The sequence below is a fragment of the Pleurodeles waltl genome, chromosome 3_1, assembly GCF_031143425.1.
Source record: "Pleurodeles waltl isolate 20211129_DDA chromosome 3_1, aPleWal1.hap1.20221129, whole genome shotgun sequence".
Lineage (NCBI taxonomy): Eukaryota > Metazoa > Chordata > Amphibia > Caudata > Salamandridae > Pleurodeles > Pleurodeles waltl.
The window spans coordinates 1,943,327,944-1,943,349,196 of NC_090440.1; the positions used below are offsets into that span (position 1 = coordinate 1,943,327,944).

Sequence of the window (21,253 nt, forward strand, 5' to 3'; positions counted from 1 at the left end):
TGAATTGGAGTGTGGCAGATTGTTTTGGAGTGGTGCAGATTGTTTTGGATTAGAGTGGGGCAGATTAGACTGGAGTGGGTTGGGAGGATTGGGGTGGGTTGGATTGGGGTGAGTGGTTGGGACAGGAGTGCTGAAGGGTAAAGTGGGCTGGATTGTAGTGGGGTGGAGTGAGGTTGATTGGGGTGCACTGCACGATTATGTGTTAAAGCATCACTTCATAAATTACACATAATAAAGAAACACTATTGCATTGCAATATTTCGAACAAGATAATCGTCATCTTTTGAGAAGAGCGCCCACAAGCAAAACCAAAAGAAAACATGGGTGGAAAATGAGTAAAAACGACTTGGCAAAACAAAAGAAAGCTATAAAAAAAATAGAACTTTGCAATTTTGTTTGTCCTGCTGGTCAGGTTTTTGCCAGTCACAAGGCTTCTGTCCGCAGGGCACTACAAGTCAAAAAGAGAAAAATAGTACCTCGATCACGTCTGGAGCAGCGGACAGGCACTGATTAAGTTTAATCAATCAGTGCTTGGTCCCTGCGCCACAGAGAGAAACGGAAATGATGCCAGGCCTGAAGTGACAAATTACGAGGCTGTAAAGAAGCGTGCCACGCCAGCCAACAAATGGTGAGACAGGCGGGCTCCAAGCCCTTTACTGTACACAACAGAGTCTCACAAACGAGCTGCATGCCTTGGCGCATGGACTTAGAAGCAAGACTTTACTATTTTCCATAGACATTCCAACCTGAGAGGCTGCTAAGGAGCTGCGTTTAGCCTCTGCTTATTCTGTTGCAGCCCTGGATTTAACCTGCATATTTACTCATACTTTGTCTCTGTAATTCCGTACACACTCTTATGTTTTTGATGTTGGGCTCCTTCATACAGCCCTCTTGTTGCATAGGCAGTTCGACTATCTCAGAGAGGCTGCTAAGGAGTTGGTTTGAGCCTCTGCTTATTCTGTTCTAATCATGAATTTTCACCAGAATTTCTATTGATACTTTGTGTGGTTTATTCCCTGTATTCAACTCTTATGCAACAATGGGCTCTGTTATTCTTTGGGACAAAATCAAACCACAGAAAAGTGCATAAATACAAAACTCTCTCTCACTAGCTTGGTCAAAACAGAAAGCAATCAGCGTTCTGCTAAATGAAGAGCTGCTTTAAGCCAGCATCATTATAAAGAGAACCCAACATGTCTACAATTAATCCTTCCACTGAACACAGAACATGAGACAGAAATATGTATTTTAGGTGGTTGAACTTCACAGATATGTGACGAAATTCTAACAGGAGCGGGACCAGCCTCTGTAGGAGAACCTCGTTGGCTTGTTAATTTCTTTCATTGCCTCAAATTAAATGTGAGTCTTTTTCTGAAGTAGTCAAGGGAGGCAAGTGCTGTTTATATATACACAGGGAATGGGCCTCTGCCTTACATTTAATTTTGAACAGTAGAGAAGAGCTTGATTTATTCTACTCCGATGAGTTTACTTTATAATAATTTAATAGTTAATCTGTTTGTGCTTTGGCCCATTTCAGTAGACAAATTAAACTTGGTTCACCAAATTTGTTTTCTAAAGTGTCAGGCTGATCTGTCATGTGATTTGAACATTTTCATGTTAGCATTACTGCCCAATGTACAGATTTAGTTATTGAAAGACAACAATGCACAGTGATAGTGAAAGGAGATCATTTTTATGCCTGAATTGTAACTCTTGGACTGGGAAATCTGGCTGAACTTCCCCACCTGGCCAATAGTGTGATCACTGGCAAGGCATTTTACCTCACAGTGACTCCTTGTACTTCACCCCAAAGGTTGTAGACACCTAGCAGTAATTTCACGCTTTGGAATATATATGTGGTTTAACGTATTATGCATTGCTTCATGTACAATTGTTTTGACAATACATTTGGTGCACATCAAATATTTAACTTTCTCTAGGATAACTCACGGTAAAGTTACCAAGGTATTCTTCATTACATCTTTCTAGATCCATCTTGGAAATTCCAAATTATAATTGCCACCACATGCAGTAAAGTTAACTTGTGTATTAAACGGAAGCACTCAGAAGTGACAGCAAATAATTACCTATTTTATATGTACGGGGGCACATCATACTTCTACATACCGTCTGTTGCTTGACTTTTTCAATGGCTGTATCTGTACTTTAGCTCTTGGGCCAAAGTAGAAGTCTGGCGCGGCTCTCTCCCTGTGAATTTTTCGGTTTACTCATTTCTGTTGTGGAGAGGTGATAGAAATGCTCCTTGAACTACAACCCGACCTCCCAGGGTCCACTTAACAGTGCTATTGTTTTAAATGCTGGGGCTGTGAGCGGTGGTGGAGGGGTGCCCTTGCTGTTCCACAGCTCTTGTGTCACAGTGACTGACATTCCCAAGAGCAGCAGAAGCCACCCTCCACTCCTCCTCCATTTACACACTGGTCGCTCTTCTTGCCATCTCCTCTCTGAAGGTACCCATCCCTGTCCTCCTCTTCTCCCTGTCCACTACCTGCCTGGTCTCTCCTCATTCGACAGCATCCACCTCGGAGCAGAGGGTCAACATAAACACACGTCCTGTAGGTGGAGGGGGAATAACATTCGGAAGGGCATACCGCAGTAGTGTTATAAAATTCAAACAACCAGTATGTACTTTAGGGACAGAGGAATGGGGAGTTATTTGGACCATGGCAAGGAGCCGCCAAGGTTTCCTGCAGGGCAAAGTTAGAGTGGGGACAACATGCCTCAAGCCTACATGCAAAAATGCCTTATTGCAACCCAAACAAGAAAAACCACCGTCTAGTAAACCCCTACTAAAGTACTGTAAGCAGAAGAGCACTGAGAATGTCCCACGGTTTGTAGGAAGCTCCATCGATCACTTCTGGGAATGTTTTCTTATTGGTAGGAGGCTGACATGTGAACTTCAAGGAATGATCCCCCACCCCCATGTGTAAAAGGCAGGAGAGCACGTCCACTGCAAGGAACTGACTTAGGGATATGTGACAATGTCCTATCCTGTCAAAGGCTGGAGAGACGCACTTGCGAATGTCTCTCCACATTTAACTGTGACTGTCCAAAAGACACTAGGGAACATTTGCCATCACATGAGCCACTTCATCATACCATTGTACTCTGGCGAAGGTGCACTTGGGTGCAACTCTATTCTGTAGTGCAACATGTGTGATTATTTCCCTCTCTGTGCTTAAGGATAAGTATCTCATCTGCCTACACTTAAGCAACATTCCCTGCACAAAGGTGAGCAAACCACTGGTAGTTTATGCACAAAGCATCTGACCCAGCACAAGAAAATCTTTGAATCAGGTGCAGAGGTGCAACCCTTTGCAACAGTTTAATTAGTGGAGAGCACTGGACCGGCCCGGAAAACTCAAAGGAGCAGCTCATGCAAAAAGGATTAGACTAGCCACAGAGGTGAGCAAACCACCAAACAGTCTGAGCAGAGACCGTGGAATCCAGCACCAATGCCAGAAGATGTTGTTGCATAGAAATGTTATTGCACTAGAGACTTGAGGGCCAGAAGAATAGTCAGAACATCCATTTTCACATGGCTTAGGAGTGAACATGAATCAACCAGAAACTCCATTGATCAGAAGAGAGGTGGCCATAATGCTCACCCCAAACCTTCCCTATGGTTAGTGAAATCTGCGCTTTGCAGTTGTATTTGAGGCTAAATTCATGATTGCTCATTGTTCAGATGGATATACCACATGCACTTATTGCCCTGTATCCATATTACCACACAGGAAACACAGGAGTATCCGTTCCACATTATTCAAGGAATGCAGGGCATGGGCAGAGCTGGCAGATGCAAAGGGGATCTGTTTCAACCTTCCTACACATCTGGACAGTGAAATGCTGTTGCTCCTCAGACAGCACTTCACATCTTGAGATACAACACTTGGTGGTGGCTCTGTCAGCAGAGCTCAACAGTGGCTGATACCTGGGGAGGATCCATTTCCCAAGCAGCACTGCACTACTTCATTTACATCCTGTGCGGTCAGTTACTGAAATAAACCTTGAGCACTCTAGATACCTCTAGAGGATCTTGTTCTCAAAGAGAATGCACGGCCTTAGAAACATCATGTGGGACAGTTCCTGAACAAAATGTTGATTGCTCTATGTGTTGCAACAGAATACAGCTCTTCAGACAGCTCCAGGAGTATCAGTAACACAGCTGCTTTGCAGGGTTGATTAAATAAGGCTTCGGACCTACTAATGCCTGGTGGTTGGTCAGTCCCTTTGATTAGGTTTCGTAGTGGGCTTCTTAAAGAAAGTCCACTGTTGGTCAATCCCCTTCGTGATGGACAGTATGTCAATTTCAAAGAAGCTTCTCAGTTTCCAATGATTGGTCAGTCCTTTTGATGAAGCTTCACAAGAGGGCTTCTTACATGAAGCATCAGAGCACCTGATATCATGAGATTGGCTTGTTCTTTTGATTAAAGCTCATGCCAGGGATTTAAAGTGCCTAATGTCCCTAGGGTGAAGGCCACAGTAGGCTCCTTCAATGAAGCTTCAGACCTCACTGTGTACCGTGGTTGGTCAGTGCCTTTGGTGAACGGTCACAGCAGAGATCCTTCAATGAAGCTTTGAAGTTTTTGACATCCTGTGGTTGGCCGGTTCACATTACGGATTCTTAGATGAAGCTTCAGACCTCACAAAGTCCAGTGCCTGATGACCTATTGTTTGTTACAGCCTTTAAGTAAGCTTCGAAGTGAAGATCATCTGATGAAGGCTTACAGTCCAGCCAGAAATTAATGCCATTCTTTAATGCTATGCTCATGTCCACAAAGGAATGCTGAGTGTAGGAAGGCTAGAACAGAACTCTTTTGTGTCTGCCAGCTCAAATCATGCCCTGCGACCTGTGTAAAAAAAATAATGCCTGTTGTGCAGCCCAACTGCTGAATGAATGTTTTGTGTGCCCAGGGAAGAATTCTTCCATGGACTTGTGGCTCCTGAAGAAAGTTGCTTGTTCTGGGGTCCGCCCTTCAATTTTGTGAATGGCAACTGAAAAGACACTTTTGTTCCTCTGGAAAAATATTTAGATGTGAAAGTCAGCGTTGGTCGAAGTTGGCAGACTGGCAGCAATGGAAAGAAGGCTCTCCCTTCTATAACGGATGTGGGGCTGCACGTGCTGGTCACGGCTTCAGATTCTGTCTTAAAGCACTACTATGCATCTTCTGCACATGCACGAGTATGGCTCTCAAAGGCTTCTCTTCACAAATATTTGTATGGGAAGTGGTGTGTGAGGACATCAAAATGTTCCCTTTCTTGCCAGTAGTGATAAGTATACCACTGTTACAATCTGCCCTGTGCTGTTCAGTATATACATGGGGCCACTTGGGGATATGGCAATGGCATCCGGACACATCAATGAGTGACAAGTAAAGGATACCCCCAGACTGAATGACAGTCCCTTGTAGCACTGAGGAGTGGATGTCTCCTCTTTATCCGAACCTGCTCCTCACTAAAACCAAGGTTCTGTCTTTTCCCACATCCAATGTGGTTTATTTTCACTGACCATCAATGGTGCGTTCAGAGATACAGCTCTCTTGTTTGGTGTGTCCGGTAATCTCCTGAGCCAGTTCTCACTGCAGCACCAGATGCACTGTGGAAAAACTAAGCATGCAAAGGTCTGAGTTCATTCTGTCTCGTGTCTAGACACACCCTGGCTGGGATGTTGGTAAGCACTCTTCAGTCCTGCAAGTAAATACATTTACAGTGTTGCTTTACTACTGAATGCACCTCAGTGACCCCCAGGGCTGCACTACTGCTGCTAGTTTGATGCAATTGATTTTAGAAATATTTTGTTGAATGTTTTTGTTGTACTGATGCCGTCTGTGATGAAATGCTCTGCACTGTTATATTTTACACCTCTTGTTGTGTTTTAGGCGGTGTTTGCTTTGATGTCACCTGCAGCAATTAGGTGTGTCATGCATGCTCTACCTAAACAAATAAAATGTACCATCTTAGGCGGTGTTTGTAACATGAAAGGGTTGCATGTGCCTCTAGGCACTGTAGGGTCTCTCCTTGGACTGAACACACGATTTACCCACAAGTCAATGGAATATTCACATTGCCTTCTACGGAAGGGACCCAGGGGAAATGACTTCAGCTCTGGGCAATCTGAGGTCACTCAAACTGACACCAGGATGAGCTTTAGCTGCTGCGAGGTGTGTGGTGCTTGCAATGAAATATTTACAACGTAAACAAAAACCTTGTCAGTCCTGAAAAACAATACCAACCCCTGAAGTGCCTGTGGTCGGCTGCTCATGTCGCACACCACCGCCTTCACCTGCCAAGTGAAACTACCCCGAAAAAGTTTTGTAACAAAGTCACAACTGCCCCACAAACTGAAAGTATTTAACCAAGTACACGGTAAAGGAGGACCAGAAGTTTCCCTAGTGGGTAAAAAAATGTTGCAAGTGCCTAGTATATTCGTAGCGCTGCTTAAGACAGACAAGTGCCCCAGTGGCCAGCCAGTCTTTACCTTCCCCTCCCTGCTCTAACAGCGTAGACCCAAATGTGTCTCCAACTTTGTCTTTCCTCTCACATTATGGTCCTTTCCTTTGTTTGTAGTAGGCATTTCTGATTTATGGTAGGGATTTGGCCCTGCAAATCCAATTTACCATCAGTTCTGTTAAGCAGAAATCCCTCTAGTTACTTTTGAGGGTTCTCCAAACTTTTGCACAATCTGACCCCTGGTTCTAGAACTGTACCCCAGCTGGGGTTTGCTGAAGTCTTCTGCTCGAGATATGTGTAGGTTTAGAGCATATATCCTGTCTCCCTCTCCTCATCTCTCTAAAAGCAAGCCTTCGTGTCACTCATCAGGGGTCAGAGTAACACAAATTGCACAATGTCCCTGCATCACAGGAAGTAAATCAATTGTCACACAAAGTAATCTACTGTGGAGGAGCTCAGACTGGTGACTGCAGTGTCTCGAGCAGGTTGCTACATGGCCCATCATATGTTAACAACTTTCCTGTTTTAGGTCCGCTAACATTTAGCTGCTGTCTGGAGAATCAGGGGTTTGCAAGTGCACCTGTCCTGTCTGACACCTTCAGCCATTCCCGGGGACAACTTTTAAGCCTATGTTATTGTGCATGTTGGGACATTGAAACTCACAATTCTAATTGAAAAAGTGAAACTCCAAGTCCCAGAATGCAACGTGTTGTTGGTTTAAGCCCCAGTAGCAGGATGTGTTTGCACAATAAGAGCACGCTTGGCAGCAAAGCATTCATGAGCATCGATGGTGGGGACTGGGCAATAAAATACAGCAACTGCATATTGATTGACTGGTCCTGGGCGTGATGCACTTCATTCTACGTTACAAAGCCAGTTTAGAAGATAACAGTAACCAGGGAGGGGGCATGACCACTAGCATGAAAAATTGTCAGCAGCTAATTGAAAATATTATGAAAACACTTCTGGACTAAAAATATTTGGCAATTTTGTGTCCCTGTGAACAGCTTTTGTGTTTTTTCACTGGAAGCTCTCGCAGTGCATGAATGTACAGAGCATTGGTTATTTTTACATGTTGCTTTTCAACTGTGGCTTCTCCTCGTCAACCACACCAAAGCATGCAGGGTCCAGGGGGCTGTGCGAAGGGGGGCCGTGCACTTGTTTCTACTAGAAAGGTGAGGGAGCAGGTGACCTTTAGGGGATATTGCTGGCAGGCGCGCACTGGTATTGCTGGGGCTCACAAACCGGTTCACATGCCCTGGTGTGGATTCCTGCCGCTCTAGGGCAATTGTTCTACAAGGGTCACAAAGATACCTCTGGGAAAATTCCTGTTACTAGTACGTGTCATTTCTCATCTTTGGTCAATGACTACGTTTAGAGAAAACGTGTCACTCAAAGTACCACACGAGGCTCGGGAATGTGTCACATTTTCGCACTGAAACACGAACGTGTCGCGCACAGCAGAGTGGAAACTGCGGCTCTGTCGTACTCCCGCCCAGAGTTCCCCCCGTTTTCCTGACATTTCTGCGGCAGTCTGAGCTGAGGAATCCCGCCGAAATGAACCCCCACAAGGGGAGCAGCAAGAAAGGACTTACCCTGCTCAGGCCCATGTGGAAGCTGCTCTTCTCCAGATCCAGGGACTCCAGGAGCTCCTCCACCGCCTGTAGAGAGAGAGAGAGAGCAAGAGGGGCGTTAGTAGGGCTGCAGGGAGAAGGGGGGCCTGGACATGGACTCACAAGGGGTCGGGCACAGCCAGACACCGAGGCAACAGGTCTGTGACCCCCGTGCAGAAAGGCGCAGTACCCGCGCGGCGCGAGACGACAACAAACGAGGCACTCACAACATGTTACGTCCAGCTGCTTCCATGCTCCAGCCGGCGCCCCATGCTTTAAGTGCCAAACTTACAGTCACAATAAAGTCTGCACAACACTGTACAGGCGATAACTAGGTACGGGCAGCGACTGGGCACTGCCCAGTCGTCTCCCTCCCTCTACACTGGTGAGGGGAAACAACAAAACAAAAACCCTGCCGTGTCACCATCTCTTAGGAGACCGCTACGGACGATGAGAAGCACTCGAGCAGAGACGGGATATCTGCGTTCTCCATTACATGGCAACTGCTAACTACTCAAGCAGCTCTTTGAGTCTCGGCATCCGAGACTCGGCTCGGAGAGGCTCTTACTAGGCGCCGAGCGTGTTCAGTGCAGCGCTGCGCCTTCTCGGCGCTTTGCGAGGCCAAGAGGGGCTCGGGGGCGCGGGTTAAAGCTACAACCGCTTGCCTGGGCCGACCTGTTCGTTCGTACTCACGTGCACAGTGCCTAGAAACGGAAACTACTTTGCAGACCATCGTTAAATCCCGTGCCCACTGAAACAAACATTGCTTGTTTTGCTAATGACGCGTGAAGCACCTTATGACATTTGAAGAATCTGCAGAAAACTCGCCTAAATATACGTTTGCTGACTCTTGTAAAGTGCTGACTGCCGAGCAGGTGCGTCATAAATAACACAGACGCTAATAGGAGGCCCTCAAAGTTGGGGTGAATCGAAATTCCCCTGTTCATTTTTTGCCAAGGGCTATCACAAAATGAGCTCATTATAATGTCACCAATTTTTATAAGTACCCATTCCACTTATGCATGCGTTAATTTGTAAAAAAAAAAAAAAAAAAATGAGCGGGGGAGGATTAAATACATTTACATTTGTTTCCAAACACACACTTCGTGTGTATCTGTGAAGGACCAGCGAACAATGTACAGTCCCACACGCTAGCTGGCTGTTTGGAAGTGTCCGTTTCCTTGATGCAGCAAAATGCTAACCCTTGCACAATGTAAGTTATGTCAGCTAGGCGAACACAACACAAACACGGTTATATTTCTTATCTCCTTAATTTCGCCCTCCATTCCAACAGATGAGACACTTCTGCTGTGTGCTATGAGCAGATCCTCTAAACACGGCGCCAATTAAAATGTAAGTGCAAGTTAACGTGCAGAGAGCAAAACCTTCATTACGGGTAAAAAAAATAACGGTCAGTGAAAGAACGTGCCACTCTAAGGGGTGCAAGGGACAGAACTGGAAGCAGTAAAAGGCCGTGAACTTCTACAGGCAGCCTGGGGAATATGGAAATGGAGAGACTTCCTGATAGTTTGCGCATTGTTGAGTAACAAGCAAGTTTGGTTGAGAGTCACCCACATGTTGTCCAGAGCCAGGCATGCGACAACTCTCTCCCGTGCCACCAGCGTTTGAGAGGCGCAATCAATTGAGCTATTTCCCGACTACCAAACCTCAGTGGGTCTTATGTAGAACCTGAAAAATGTCTAAATCTTCTAGGCACTATGTGGGTCAAGTTAAGACTCAAGTTCAGCCACCACTACACATAAAAAAAACATAGGGACATAGAGTTATCTCTGATCCTTATGGAACAGGGCCAAATACACTGATAACTTGATGAACACGGAAAATAGTTTTCTTTTTTTCGGGAGACTTTCTGTGGTATATTTTTGTGGTGCTTCTTGATAGTAAATAACTACCCTAAAAATCTAAATTGTAAAATTTTCATTATGCCTACTTAGAAAACAAAGGCGAAATTAAGGAGTCCCTGAAAATGCTTGTGGTATCTGAACGTGACTGTCAGCAACACCAAATTCCGAGCACTGATTGTGTGAAAACACAGAATAATGTTTGATTCACAGACTCCACCTAGAATTCAAACAGATTCAAATGAGCATCCAGACGTGGGATGTACCTCACATTTTGGGAAATGGAACACTACGTTTTAATTCCAGAATGCATTTTTTATTGCCAAATAAAAAAAAAGTGTTTTTGGGAGAAGATAACCCTACTAAATTGTCCCTATCCAATAGTTTTTTTTTGCTAAATTAAAAAATATACTCTGCATCTGAAATTTCAATGTGAGTTTGTAAAAGGGACGCATGATAGCCTCCTATATGCAATCTTAATGTATATTTGTGGACGGATGCTCCTTACCTGAAGTCACTGCAGGACTGGTGATGAGAATGACCCCGTCCTGCCTCCGGGAGCTGCACTGGCAGACTGATGGCTGGTGGGAAGAACTCTTGTGAACAGGGAGCCTGCTCTGCTTTCATCACTCGAGGACCAGTCTGTACAGGGATCGGTTTCTAACCTTGGGTGGTGCTGCTGCTCCACTTAATACCCAAGTCAACACACTACCTCACTGCTTAGATAAAGCAATTACACGTTGTTTATCCTTCCTTCCAGCCAGCCTGGGCGTGGATTAAACGCAATGCCAATACAAGTGGGAGCAGAACGTCAATTCGGTAAATAGTGCCTTTGTATCGGCCCCTGCCTCGACACCTCCATCGGGATATTAGCAATACTAATGATTACATCCCAAAATGCTGCGTCAATCGCATGCCAGAGCCAGGGAAAGGCAAACGGGGAGACCAGACAATTAATGAACAACAAAAGGGCACACCCTGAAACTCGGGTTTAGATGTGTCGATTGCGACATTTGTCTCACATATTGCTCAAGTCATAGTTTCATTTGGGAAATAGCCCCTCTTTGAGGCCAAACATTGCACCACTCATGAAAACTGCATACTATCCACGGCAGTGTGAGCAAAAGGCCCCCCTCAGTGCATAAAGTTTGTACGAGTCCTGTTACGGGGCAATAATGGGGTTGCTTCAGTGATCTGCAACCAAGGCAAGTTTTTCAAAGCGCCACAGCAGTGAAGGAAGCACTAGGTCCATGTACCGAGGCATACTTCAGGAATACTTTCTACATCACTGCCTGGTGCACACATGGGAACCCCTTTGTCGTGGCCAGGACTTACCCGCTTCTCATCCGTGACAATGTAATTGCGCCCAAGCTTCTTCGTCAGGTGTGGGGCCAGGACGTCGAAGCGGTGCCGGAACTCCGAGAAGACCATGTGATCCGGGTAACCTGGAAGGTGCAGGAAGCAACAGTAAAGCAGTGTATCAGATGAAAATGGCCGGCAGGCCACACCACCATCTCTGACACGGACCCATAACTCTGAATCTTTTATTTAACACGATTTTAATGTCTCAGTTTTCCTTGAAAAAAGCTTCGTAGGCAGAATTTCAGTGGCAATTAGAATTCAATCGTTTAATGGTTACATTTTCACATATAGAACGCGGTGCAGTAAACAGCATTGAAAGTGGATGCATATGCATCCTAACCCCTCTGACAATTTCTAGACTCCTGACACCAGACAAGGTCAAAAACCTAACTCAAGTTTAGGAGCCTGTAGCTGAGTTCAGCATTAACCCTGCAGATCACCCACTTGAATCGCAGCACAGGCGGCTGGCCCTTGCCCCAAGGGCACTTCAGACTGCGGCTGACATTATACTATGTAACAACAGAGAAGCCTACCCCATGGTCGTCTTGTACCTTTGAGCACTGTCATAACAGCAAGCACTCTAGTGAAAACTGGGACTCCTCAGTCTCCAAGCACCGACCCCTTTCTCTCTTTCCCTGTTTCAAAAAAGCTTATATTAGACTCTCCCCTGCCGCTGCCCAGGGCCACGGTCGATCATTGTGCTCTCACTTGACGTGGTTTTCTTACAGATTCCAGGCAGCCCTGACCAGGCACAGCTATAAAGAAAGACAGAAAGAAGGAAGGAAAGAAGGATCGAAGAAAAGAGTGAAGGAAAGAAAAAAGAGAGGAAAGGAAGAAAAAAGAAAAATGACGGAAAGGACGCAAAAAAGAAAAGGAAAGACAGAAAAAGGAAGGAAAGGAAGAAAAAATGAAATAAAGAAGGATATAAAGTCAGAGTAAAGGATGGAAAGAAAGAGGAACGTTAGAAGGATAGAAAGGCAGAAAGAAAGTAGGGAAGAAAAACACAAGGGAAAAACAAGGAAGAAAGGAGGGAAGGAAGGGCAAAAGGAAGGAAAAAGGCAAGAAAGAAAGGAAGGTGGAAAATAAAGAAGAAAAGAAGAAAAAAGCAGGAAAGAAAAGAAAGCAAGAGAAATAAAGCAAGAAAGAAGTAACAAAAGAAAGAAAGAAAGAAGGAAATAAATAAAAAGTGTTACAAGTAGTGCAAATGAAACATGACAAAGACTGATTTTCTTCCAGGGCAACGTCTATTAAAGAGCAATTGGTGAAACTGAGTCCAAATAAACAAGTTCTGAAGAATTGTCAGTTAATGAATTCACAAGTACAATATTGAAGCTGTCAGTTTTGTACACAGTACAAAGATGATAACTTAATGCAGAACTATTTTAAATGGACGTGATCTGCTATGCTGTGAAATACCAACAGCCAGATAAACAAAGGAGAGTATGAAAGGCATTATTAACAGCATTGGCATGAGACAGGAACTGATGAAGGGTGGAACGTGGCATGTGCTTACATCTGGCAGAAAGCATACTGCTTTCACATCAGTCTCTAAACACAAAAGCAATAATAAAGTAATTATACAGTAAAAACAACAAAAATACGGGCACTGAAGGGAACTGCCTCGTGTGCGGATGTGCTCATTGTGAAAGAACAAAATGCACGTGGCCACCCCAATCAGGGGGGCCCTGCTTATGGCAGCGGCGCCAGGCTGGAACGTGGGGGTGGAGGTCGGGGAGCGGCAGGCTCCCCTGCCCTCGCCCCGCAACAAAAACACAGCCGATTGGCTGAGAAGGGCCCTGCAGCCCCGGAAGCACTGTTTGTGCTTCCGGGGTCGTGCACCGAGATGACGTCACGCGGCCGGCTTTAAAAGGTGGCCGCAGTAGGCAAGCACGTCTTTCTCGCGCTCACCGACCGGACTAGTGGGCCCCAATGGCCGCAACAAGGAATTGCTTCATTTGGGCTACTTTTTTTCCTCATTTGGGCTACCTTTTTCTTTCTTTTTGCAGGTGTTAACATTATTTAATTTTGTTCTGTGTTCCATTTTGCAGGTTGCTTTCTGCAGCATTTAAGGGAAGAAGAGGACGACGCGAGTGGCCCAGCAAGCCTCACCGGGGGCCGTACGGGTTTCAGCTCAGCTCACCTGACCTGAGTTACTCTCGGTGACAGCTCCTGTGTGGTTCCTGGGCTACTGGGTGAGCGGCCATCTGACCAATTTTGTGTGGGGAGCGCTAGTGGCCCTGTTTTCCTGGTAGATAGGGTGGGGGGGGGCTAAAAGTGTGGTGGAGTGTAGGGGAGGTGCCCTTTGACATACCTGTAGGAGTTTTATTTCATGTACTATGATAAGGGGGCCCTTACATTAGGTACTTTCTTGGCAAGGGGAGTCCCATAGGGGCCAGAGAGCGATTTCCTATTTTGGGGTGTTTCCTTGTAGGGGCCCATTTATTGGCTTGCCTGATCTAGTGTCTGTGCATGGGTCATGGCTGAGAAACAATTGCGAACAGAAGAGCTCCTTGAGGCCCTGATGCTTAGGATGGACACTATGGACCAGGCCATCGCATCCTTGAAGGCGCAGACTTCTTCAGGGGAGGGCGCATCCTCTAACGAGGATGGGCCCTGACGGGTGGGGATACCATCTAGTGAGGCGTTCTCCCAGCTCCAAAGAGGGTGCAGGGGCAGAGAAAGGGTGGGGAGGTGGACGGAGGCCACCCCTTGCGCAGGTTGAGGACAGTATCAATCTAGCTTCGACGCAGCCTGAGGTTAGTACATCCCCGGTAGTGGGTGCAGGGCATGCTGGGAGTGGAGGCCAGAATCAGGCAGCAGCGCAAACTGCGGGCGTTGTGGTCCCTCCACAAAACACAGTTGCGGGTAAGGACACTGGTGCGTTTAGTGAGGGGGAGTCCAGTCAGCGGGATCTTGTAGCCTGCTTGGCATCCGTGTTGCCATGTCTGTCTGAGGTGGGGTTGCTGTCCACCAATTTAGTGGGGGGGGGGGCATTCTCAGGGGCTAATGAGGGAGACGTTAGGGAGCAGGCTCGATGATTGGTTTCAAGGTTGGGTACTGCAAACAGTGACCAGGGGTCTCAGGGAAAAGGGCCAGAGTCAAACACTAGCGGCAGGTGCAGGGGGCCAGCTCCTTGTCCTCAACCCCTACGGGGGGGACCAGTTGACTACTGCTGCAGCATCCGCGGCACAACCGGTTACTTCTGTGTCAGGCATGCGCGCAACCCAGGCAGTTAATCCCCCAGTGGTGGTGACCTCTACAGCAACGACTTCGGTGGCCCGGGGAACCGCATGTGCCGGTACTGGTCACCCTTCACCCCTTACAGACTTGGGGGATATTTGCTCAGAGCATGAACAGTTAGGGCTACATGTACCAGTTGAGGTAAGGGAGAAGATTTGGAAGGGGGCTTCCATTGATATCTTTGATTTACTGGTTGACAAAGCTGAGAAGGAGGAGGTGCGGCGTTGCAGAGAGTGTGCACATTCAAGAGAGTGTGGGCATGGGCCACAAAGAAGGAGAGGGGAGAAGTCTGAGACCAACTGGTTAAAGCGTTCTCCATTTATCAGGCCATTCTAGCGGAACGTTTCAGTGACTTAGGTGCGCAGTTAGCTTGCTATCAGAACAGGATCGTGGGGGCGCACAATAAATATGGTGGCACGCCATTGAAGGAATTCGATAAGGAATTCAGGAGAATTAAGGCATATAAGCCTTCATTGGCATGGGATCAGATACACATAATCACTTGGTTGCGTTATACCAATCGCGCTCAGGGGCCAGGTCAACAGCCCTTTCTTGGGCCTACAGGGATGGGCTCAGGAGCCTCAGGGGGCACTGGGGCTGTGAAAAATGGATTTCTTAACATGGCGTGAGGGCTCCATTTTGTCCATTTGTTCTGTGCTACGAACAAAAAGTGTATGTTTTCATCACCTGTTTAATTTATTTTGCTGCAGATGTGAAACTTTGTAGATGTGTTAAACCATCCTATGTTCTAGAAATGTTATCTCTATGTTTGAACATCCTGTTCTTGTGGTTTAAAGGTGCTACAGGGAAATGTTTGCTTGAAGGCGTCTGGAAATTGTGACGCATGTATAGTGTGGTAAAGTGGGGGGGTGTTTCTGCAATAAAGGGGGGAGTTCCGCAATAAAAGACATCAAAGGCTAAGGGAAAGGTCAGTTGCTTTGGCCAAAGAGTTCCATTTTGATACTCTTTGGAGGTGACCGCTGCAGCCAATAAATTGCGATCTTGAAGCATAATCTGAATCCTTGTATTCTATCTTGTACAAATTCAGCCTCTTACAAGAAGAGCCTCGTAAATTTATTTCACAAACTTGGTGGCCCATACGGGGACTCATGGAGAGAAATTCAACAGACTAAAAGGCTGTGACAGAGGAAGGAGACCAGAGACCGCGGATCGTGGGGGCCCCTGCTAAAAGTCAAGGTTCTTGCAGCTGCCATCTAACGTTGCCAACTTCCTTCCCCTGTAAAGAATTTCTCCCACTGAGACCCAGTAGGAGGCCAAGGAGACATTTGACCTCAAGAATAGGAGGATCCGGACCTGACATATTTGGTGAGACTGTTCTATGTCACTTGTAACTTGTAAACTTGTACTTGGTATTGACGTCATATTAATCTTGGTATCTGATCTTAGTACTTGTTTGTGACCTTTTCATAAGTGAACTCCGCAATTAGGACCACTATGAGTAAGTTCAAGAAATGCATTTCTGAATGCTGTTATTGTTTCTGGACCCCTCGTCTGGACGAGTCGATACCTGTGCCAGTCGAGGATAGTCCAGCCTGGATAGTAATGAAAAAATATGGTGTGGGCCTGACCCTCTGGGGCCCAATTTGGCACAAGTATACAAAGAAAGGGGGAGACAGACAGTGGCCATTAAATGGATCCTTTGACGATGACAAATTACATTTTTTACAACAGACATTATTTAAGGAAAATGTTGGACAATGTGGGACAGCTATTAAACCTGGGAAAAATAAGCTAGAAAAAGGGTCATGAGAGAGGCCAGGGAATTTTTTTTTTTTTTTTTTTAAACAATCAGCCTTGAAACTGAAAGAATATAGCGACGTCAAAAGAGGGAGACAGGGAATATAGAATGATTACAAATAAAATGTATTGGTCAGAAAATGACATACGACAAGGGACTAAATAGGATGAAATGTTGGAGAATATTTTGGACAGTATTCTGCCTTATGTTCCCATCCAGCCCAATGCTCCGTGCAAAATGTTAACGTTAATATTCCTAATCCCGTTCCTCATGTTACTATTCCACCTCCCCCTGGATCTGCCCCTAATGTCCCCAATGTTGGCCATCAGATTCTTGGCCCTCAAATATTTAATCCGGCCCAGACTATAAATATTCCTCCTGCCCACTCCCCATACAAGCTACACAAAATGCTGCTATACTAAACACTACAATGGGAGGGATAACTCAATTGAATAGTACTCAAAGTATAATGGTGACTCCATAGATTCATTCTAACATGCAACAAGGAACTATTTCTTATACTTCTCAACAGTCACCATACATTAGTAACAATGTTAAATATACAAAATACAAGAAGGGACACAGGCCCTCTTCTGTGGGACACACTTTAGACACCACTCCATGTAGTGCTCGGAATGACCCCGCGGTGCCGTTTTCTCTCATTAGTTTGCAAGATGGTTTCCTCTCTGAAGGAGAAAGAATAAGTAGACCCCGAACAAATGGAATGGCCTTGCTGGTCACTGTAAACAGGTGAATGACGGATGCTCCATATACAAATTCAGCCATCATTTTACTTGAATTTCAAAAGTATAATTATTTTCAGCAACATTGTCTTTTGGACTTGATGTCTGAATGGATCAAGGGGGAATGTTTAACATGGCCCCTATTGACAGAATAAAGGAAGTTGAGGAGCAGACGGGCCAACAAATGTTTGCAGGTAAATTCATTAATAACATGCAAAAGGACCTCTGTGATTTGTGACACGAAAAAAGGATTTGAAGACAAAAGCGTTAATGCCACAGGCCTCCCTAATCAGGCCCAAGGTACAGGACAGATGGAGAGGGCAAGAGGACGTGGACAGTGGGTTGGCAGAGGACAAACAAATCCTCCTGCGCGACAGGGAATGAGAGTCATAGGATATAATACCTGTGCATATTGTAAACAAGAAGATCATTGGAAAGACACTTGTCTACAATTACAAAAGTCTAGCCAAGGAATGCAGAGAGTAATGGGAAATAGGAGAAAACAGGGAGGAAGAGGTGAATGATCTAGACAAGATTTTTCTGCACATTCTCAACAACAGATACACTCTAATTACTTTGACAATATGGACTAGGGATGCCCAAGAGGGCGAAGGGAGATTGCCAATTCCAGTAGATCAGCGGGGACCGTATGTAGACATGCAGGTGTGTGGTGAAGAGCAGCCTTTTTGTTAGACACTGGAGCTACCCGCACCTCCACCATCCACAACCATTTTCCAGGGTCTCCCCTCTCTGGGTCTATTAATACTTCACTTGGATTTGCTGGAATGCCTGTACGAAGCCTTATATCAAAGCCTTTGGATGTTACTATTGGACCTTACAGTTTTCCCCATTCATTGATTTTCACTGAAGCCTCCGACCAAAAATTTGTTAGGGTAGGGTTTGTTAAAGAACGTGCATGCTCAGATTTATTGTTCCCCTGATAGCTCAATTACTAATTGCTAATCCTTCCCTTTCAAAAAGTTACCCTGTTCTTTCTGCATCTAATATACCCTAGGAGTTGTCACATATAGATCTGTCTCTTTGGGCTACAGAGTAAAACTATGTGGGTTGCACAAACATGGAACCATGTATAGTGTAGTAAAGTGGTAAAGTGGGGGGTGTGGGGGTTTGCAATAAAATACATCAAAGGTTAAGGGAAAGGTCAGTTTCTTTGGCCAAAGAGTTCCATTTTGATACTCTTTGGAGGTGACCGCTGCAGCCAATAAAATGCTATCTGAAAGCATAATCTGAATCCTTTTATTCTATCTTGTACAAATTCAGCCTCTTACAAGAAGAGACTCGTAAATTTATTTCACAGGGTCAAGAGGGGGGCCTGCTGGGATTTCAACCGGCGCACTAGCTCGTGGTCCCCTGGAACATGCCGTTTTAAGCAACTGCTGTTCCTTTTGTGGCCAGACCTCCCACCCAGTATTCAAGTGTTTTAAAAAATCACGAGATAAAGGTGCTAAGAAACCAGACTGATGATTTGGGGTGCGTGGGTCGCATGGTATCCTTTTTTGTTAAGGTTTCGCCCCCGTTAATCTATTGGCTATGGTCCCTTCGCTTAACGTTTACCCCATCTAAGCAGCTGCGCAGGTGTTATATTTGGGCTTTAAGGATGGTTCAGAATACCGGCTCAGGACTATGTTGGCTCCCCCATTGTAAGAATCAGCTGTCTCCGCTTTCCAACCACGGTGTTGCAAGTAAGAAAATCAAGAAGGAACTGGATTTGGGCCAGGTGGCGGGGCCCTTCGATGAAAGTCCCATGCAGGGTTTTGTTTGTTCTCTTTTAGGGGTAGTCCCCAAGAAAGAACCAGGGGAGTTCAGACTGATTCACAATCTGTCTGCTCCAAAAGGGCAGTCGGTAAATGAGGCCATTGATGGGGCACTGTGTTTGGTTAGGTATGCTTCTTTGAATCAGGCAATTCAAATGCAGGAACTGGGGCCTGGGGCTTTGATGGTGAAATCAGACATAGAATCTGCATTTGGGTTGTTGCCAGTGCATCCCGATTACTTCCGTCTGTTGGGTTTCCAGTGGGAAGGAAAATTTTACTTTGATAGGTGTATGCCTATGGGCTGCTCTGTGTCATGTTCATATTTTGAGAAGTTCAGTACCTTTTTGGGCATTTAGGGACTGGGAGTGGCATAGGTGGGTTTTACACCACTTTGATGATTTCCTTTTCCTGGGGCCTGCTGGATCTAATCAATGTGCTGGTGTGTTGGACGTATTTAAAAAACTCATGAGGGAATTTGGGGTTCCACTTGCGGAAGGAAAGACGGTGGCCCCCTGTTCCACAACTGAATTCCTAGGGATAGAGTTGGATTCAGTGGCAGGTTTGTCTAGATTGTCTTGGGAGAAGGTGGTAATTTTCTCACAAGCGTTGCGGTCTTGCCTGAGGGCGCAGAAGGTGACACTTCATCAGTTGCAGTGCTTGGTCAGGCAGCTCAACTTTGCGCTGCGAATCATACCCATGGGGCGCCCCTTTTCTCTGTAAATTGCCCAAGCCATGTCAGGGTTAAAAGTCAAGCATCATCACACCAGACTTTCCAACAAAGTCAAACAAGATACGAGTATTTGGGAAACCTTTCTACGTGACTTTAATAGGACGGTAGTGTGGCCCAGTCCGCCGAGGTCCAATGAGGAATTGGGACTTTTTACTGATACAGCATGATGCGCTCGGCGATGGCCCTTATTCTGGGTCCAGGAGGGCCTAGTGGCTAATATTGGTTTCTTGGAGCTATTCCCAATTTTAGTGGCTTTGTCTATTTGGCCAGAGGGATTTCGAATCAGTCTGATTTTCTGATCAGATAATGTGTCAGTGGTTGAGTGCATTAACCAGCAAGCAGCTAAGTACAAGATGATCCTAAGGCTGCTGAAAGAGATAGTATTACTGTGTTTAAGGTTGAATGTGACCTTCAGAGCTAAGCACGTACCTGGAGTGTTGAGTAACGCTGCTGACTCACTCTCCCGTTTTAAGATGCAGGTTTTCAGGTCTCACCTCCCTGGAGCGGAGGAATTCCCAGCACCCTTTCCAGAACATCTGTGGCAAATTGGTGCCAAGGAATACCGGACCTCGTGGCAGCCAGCTTAGCACCCAGAACACTGAAGTCTTACCAGGGAGCATTTGCAGCATATGTTGATTTCAGGGGTGGGGAGGTATTGTCAACTTGTTTTGATCCTGCTTCAATCTTGACTTTTTTAGAAGTTTTGATTGCTAAGGGGAAGTCAACTGCGTGCGCCAAGCGTTACTCTGCTGTTATTTCTTGGTTTGCGCAACTGTGGGGGCTGCCCGATGGTACAAAAACATTTTTGGTAAGAAAGGCCTTTAGGGGATGGCAGCGCATTCATGGCTCTAAGCCGGACGCTAGGTGCCCCATTGATGTGACAAAGTTGGGGGCCTTGCTAGTCGCGTTGGATCATGTTTGTACTTCTTCTTGGGAGGTCGCCTTATTTAAGTCAGCCTTTACCCTTGCCTTTTATGGTGCTTTTAGATTGGGTGAACTGGTCGCACGCAATAAAAGCCACACCTCGGGGGGGTCTGCATTTGGCGAATATTCATTGGCCGGAGGAGACTGGGTGTCTGGTGATTACCGTTCCCCACTCTAAGGCGGATCATGATGGAAAGGGGGACCATATACTATTGCATTGAGCCCCAGGTAACGCATGTTGTCCTATACGGAACTTAGAGGTCTTCCTAGCGCAGTACGCTCCAAGGGAAACAGGTGTGGTTTTGGTGCATGCGGCTGGCGCGCTACATACTAGGTACCAATCCTCACATGTTCTGAAGTGCTCCCTTCTGGCAGCAGGTTTGGATGCCTCAGATTTTGCCACTCACTCCTTTAGGATAGGGGCAGCCACAGCGGGTGTGGCAATGGGATTCCCAGAAGCAGCGGTTAAGAGAATTGGGAGGAGGTCATCGGATTGCTACAAATGATATGTGAGACTGCATATGTTATGAGTTCATGTCCTTCATACCTCGCTTTCTTTGTAGACACCCGCCGCAAGTCTATGGAGGTTCCAAAGACTCCGGTGCACGCAGGAGTTGCTGGTATCATCAAGGTGTGGGTAATCGGACATTCCCATGTCTGACGTGCAGGTGAACTATTTACAAGGAGTGCCTTTGCGTCATGCGCATCGGAGGCTGGTTTCTGTATCTCTTTCTTTGGCCGAGGAGGGCTGCTGCTCACTCAATTAAGGACATT

At 46.0% G+C, this 21,253-nt stretch overlaps 1 protein-coding gene across 11 annotated transcripts in view; it reads right to left on the reverse strand.

The window, feature by feature from the left end:
- The window catches only part of MYO18A (myosin XVIIIA), an 805,500-nt gene that overhangs the window by 311,380 nt on the left and 472,867 nt on the right, over nucleotides 1-21,253 (reverse strand). For all 11 annotated transcript variants that reach the window (XM_069226228.1, XM_069226223.1, XM_069226221.1 and 8 more), the window contains 2 exons: nucleotides 11,282-11,391; nucleotides 8,067-8,132 (listed from right to left, as the gene is read on the reverse strand). In XM_069226228.1, coding sequence (XP_069082329.1) covers nucleotides 8,067-8,132; nucleotides 11,282-11,391 — 176 coding nt within the window. The remainder of the gene's footprint in view (nucleotides 1-8,066; nucleotides 8,133-11,281; nucleotides 11,392-21,253) is intronic.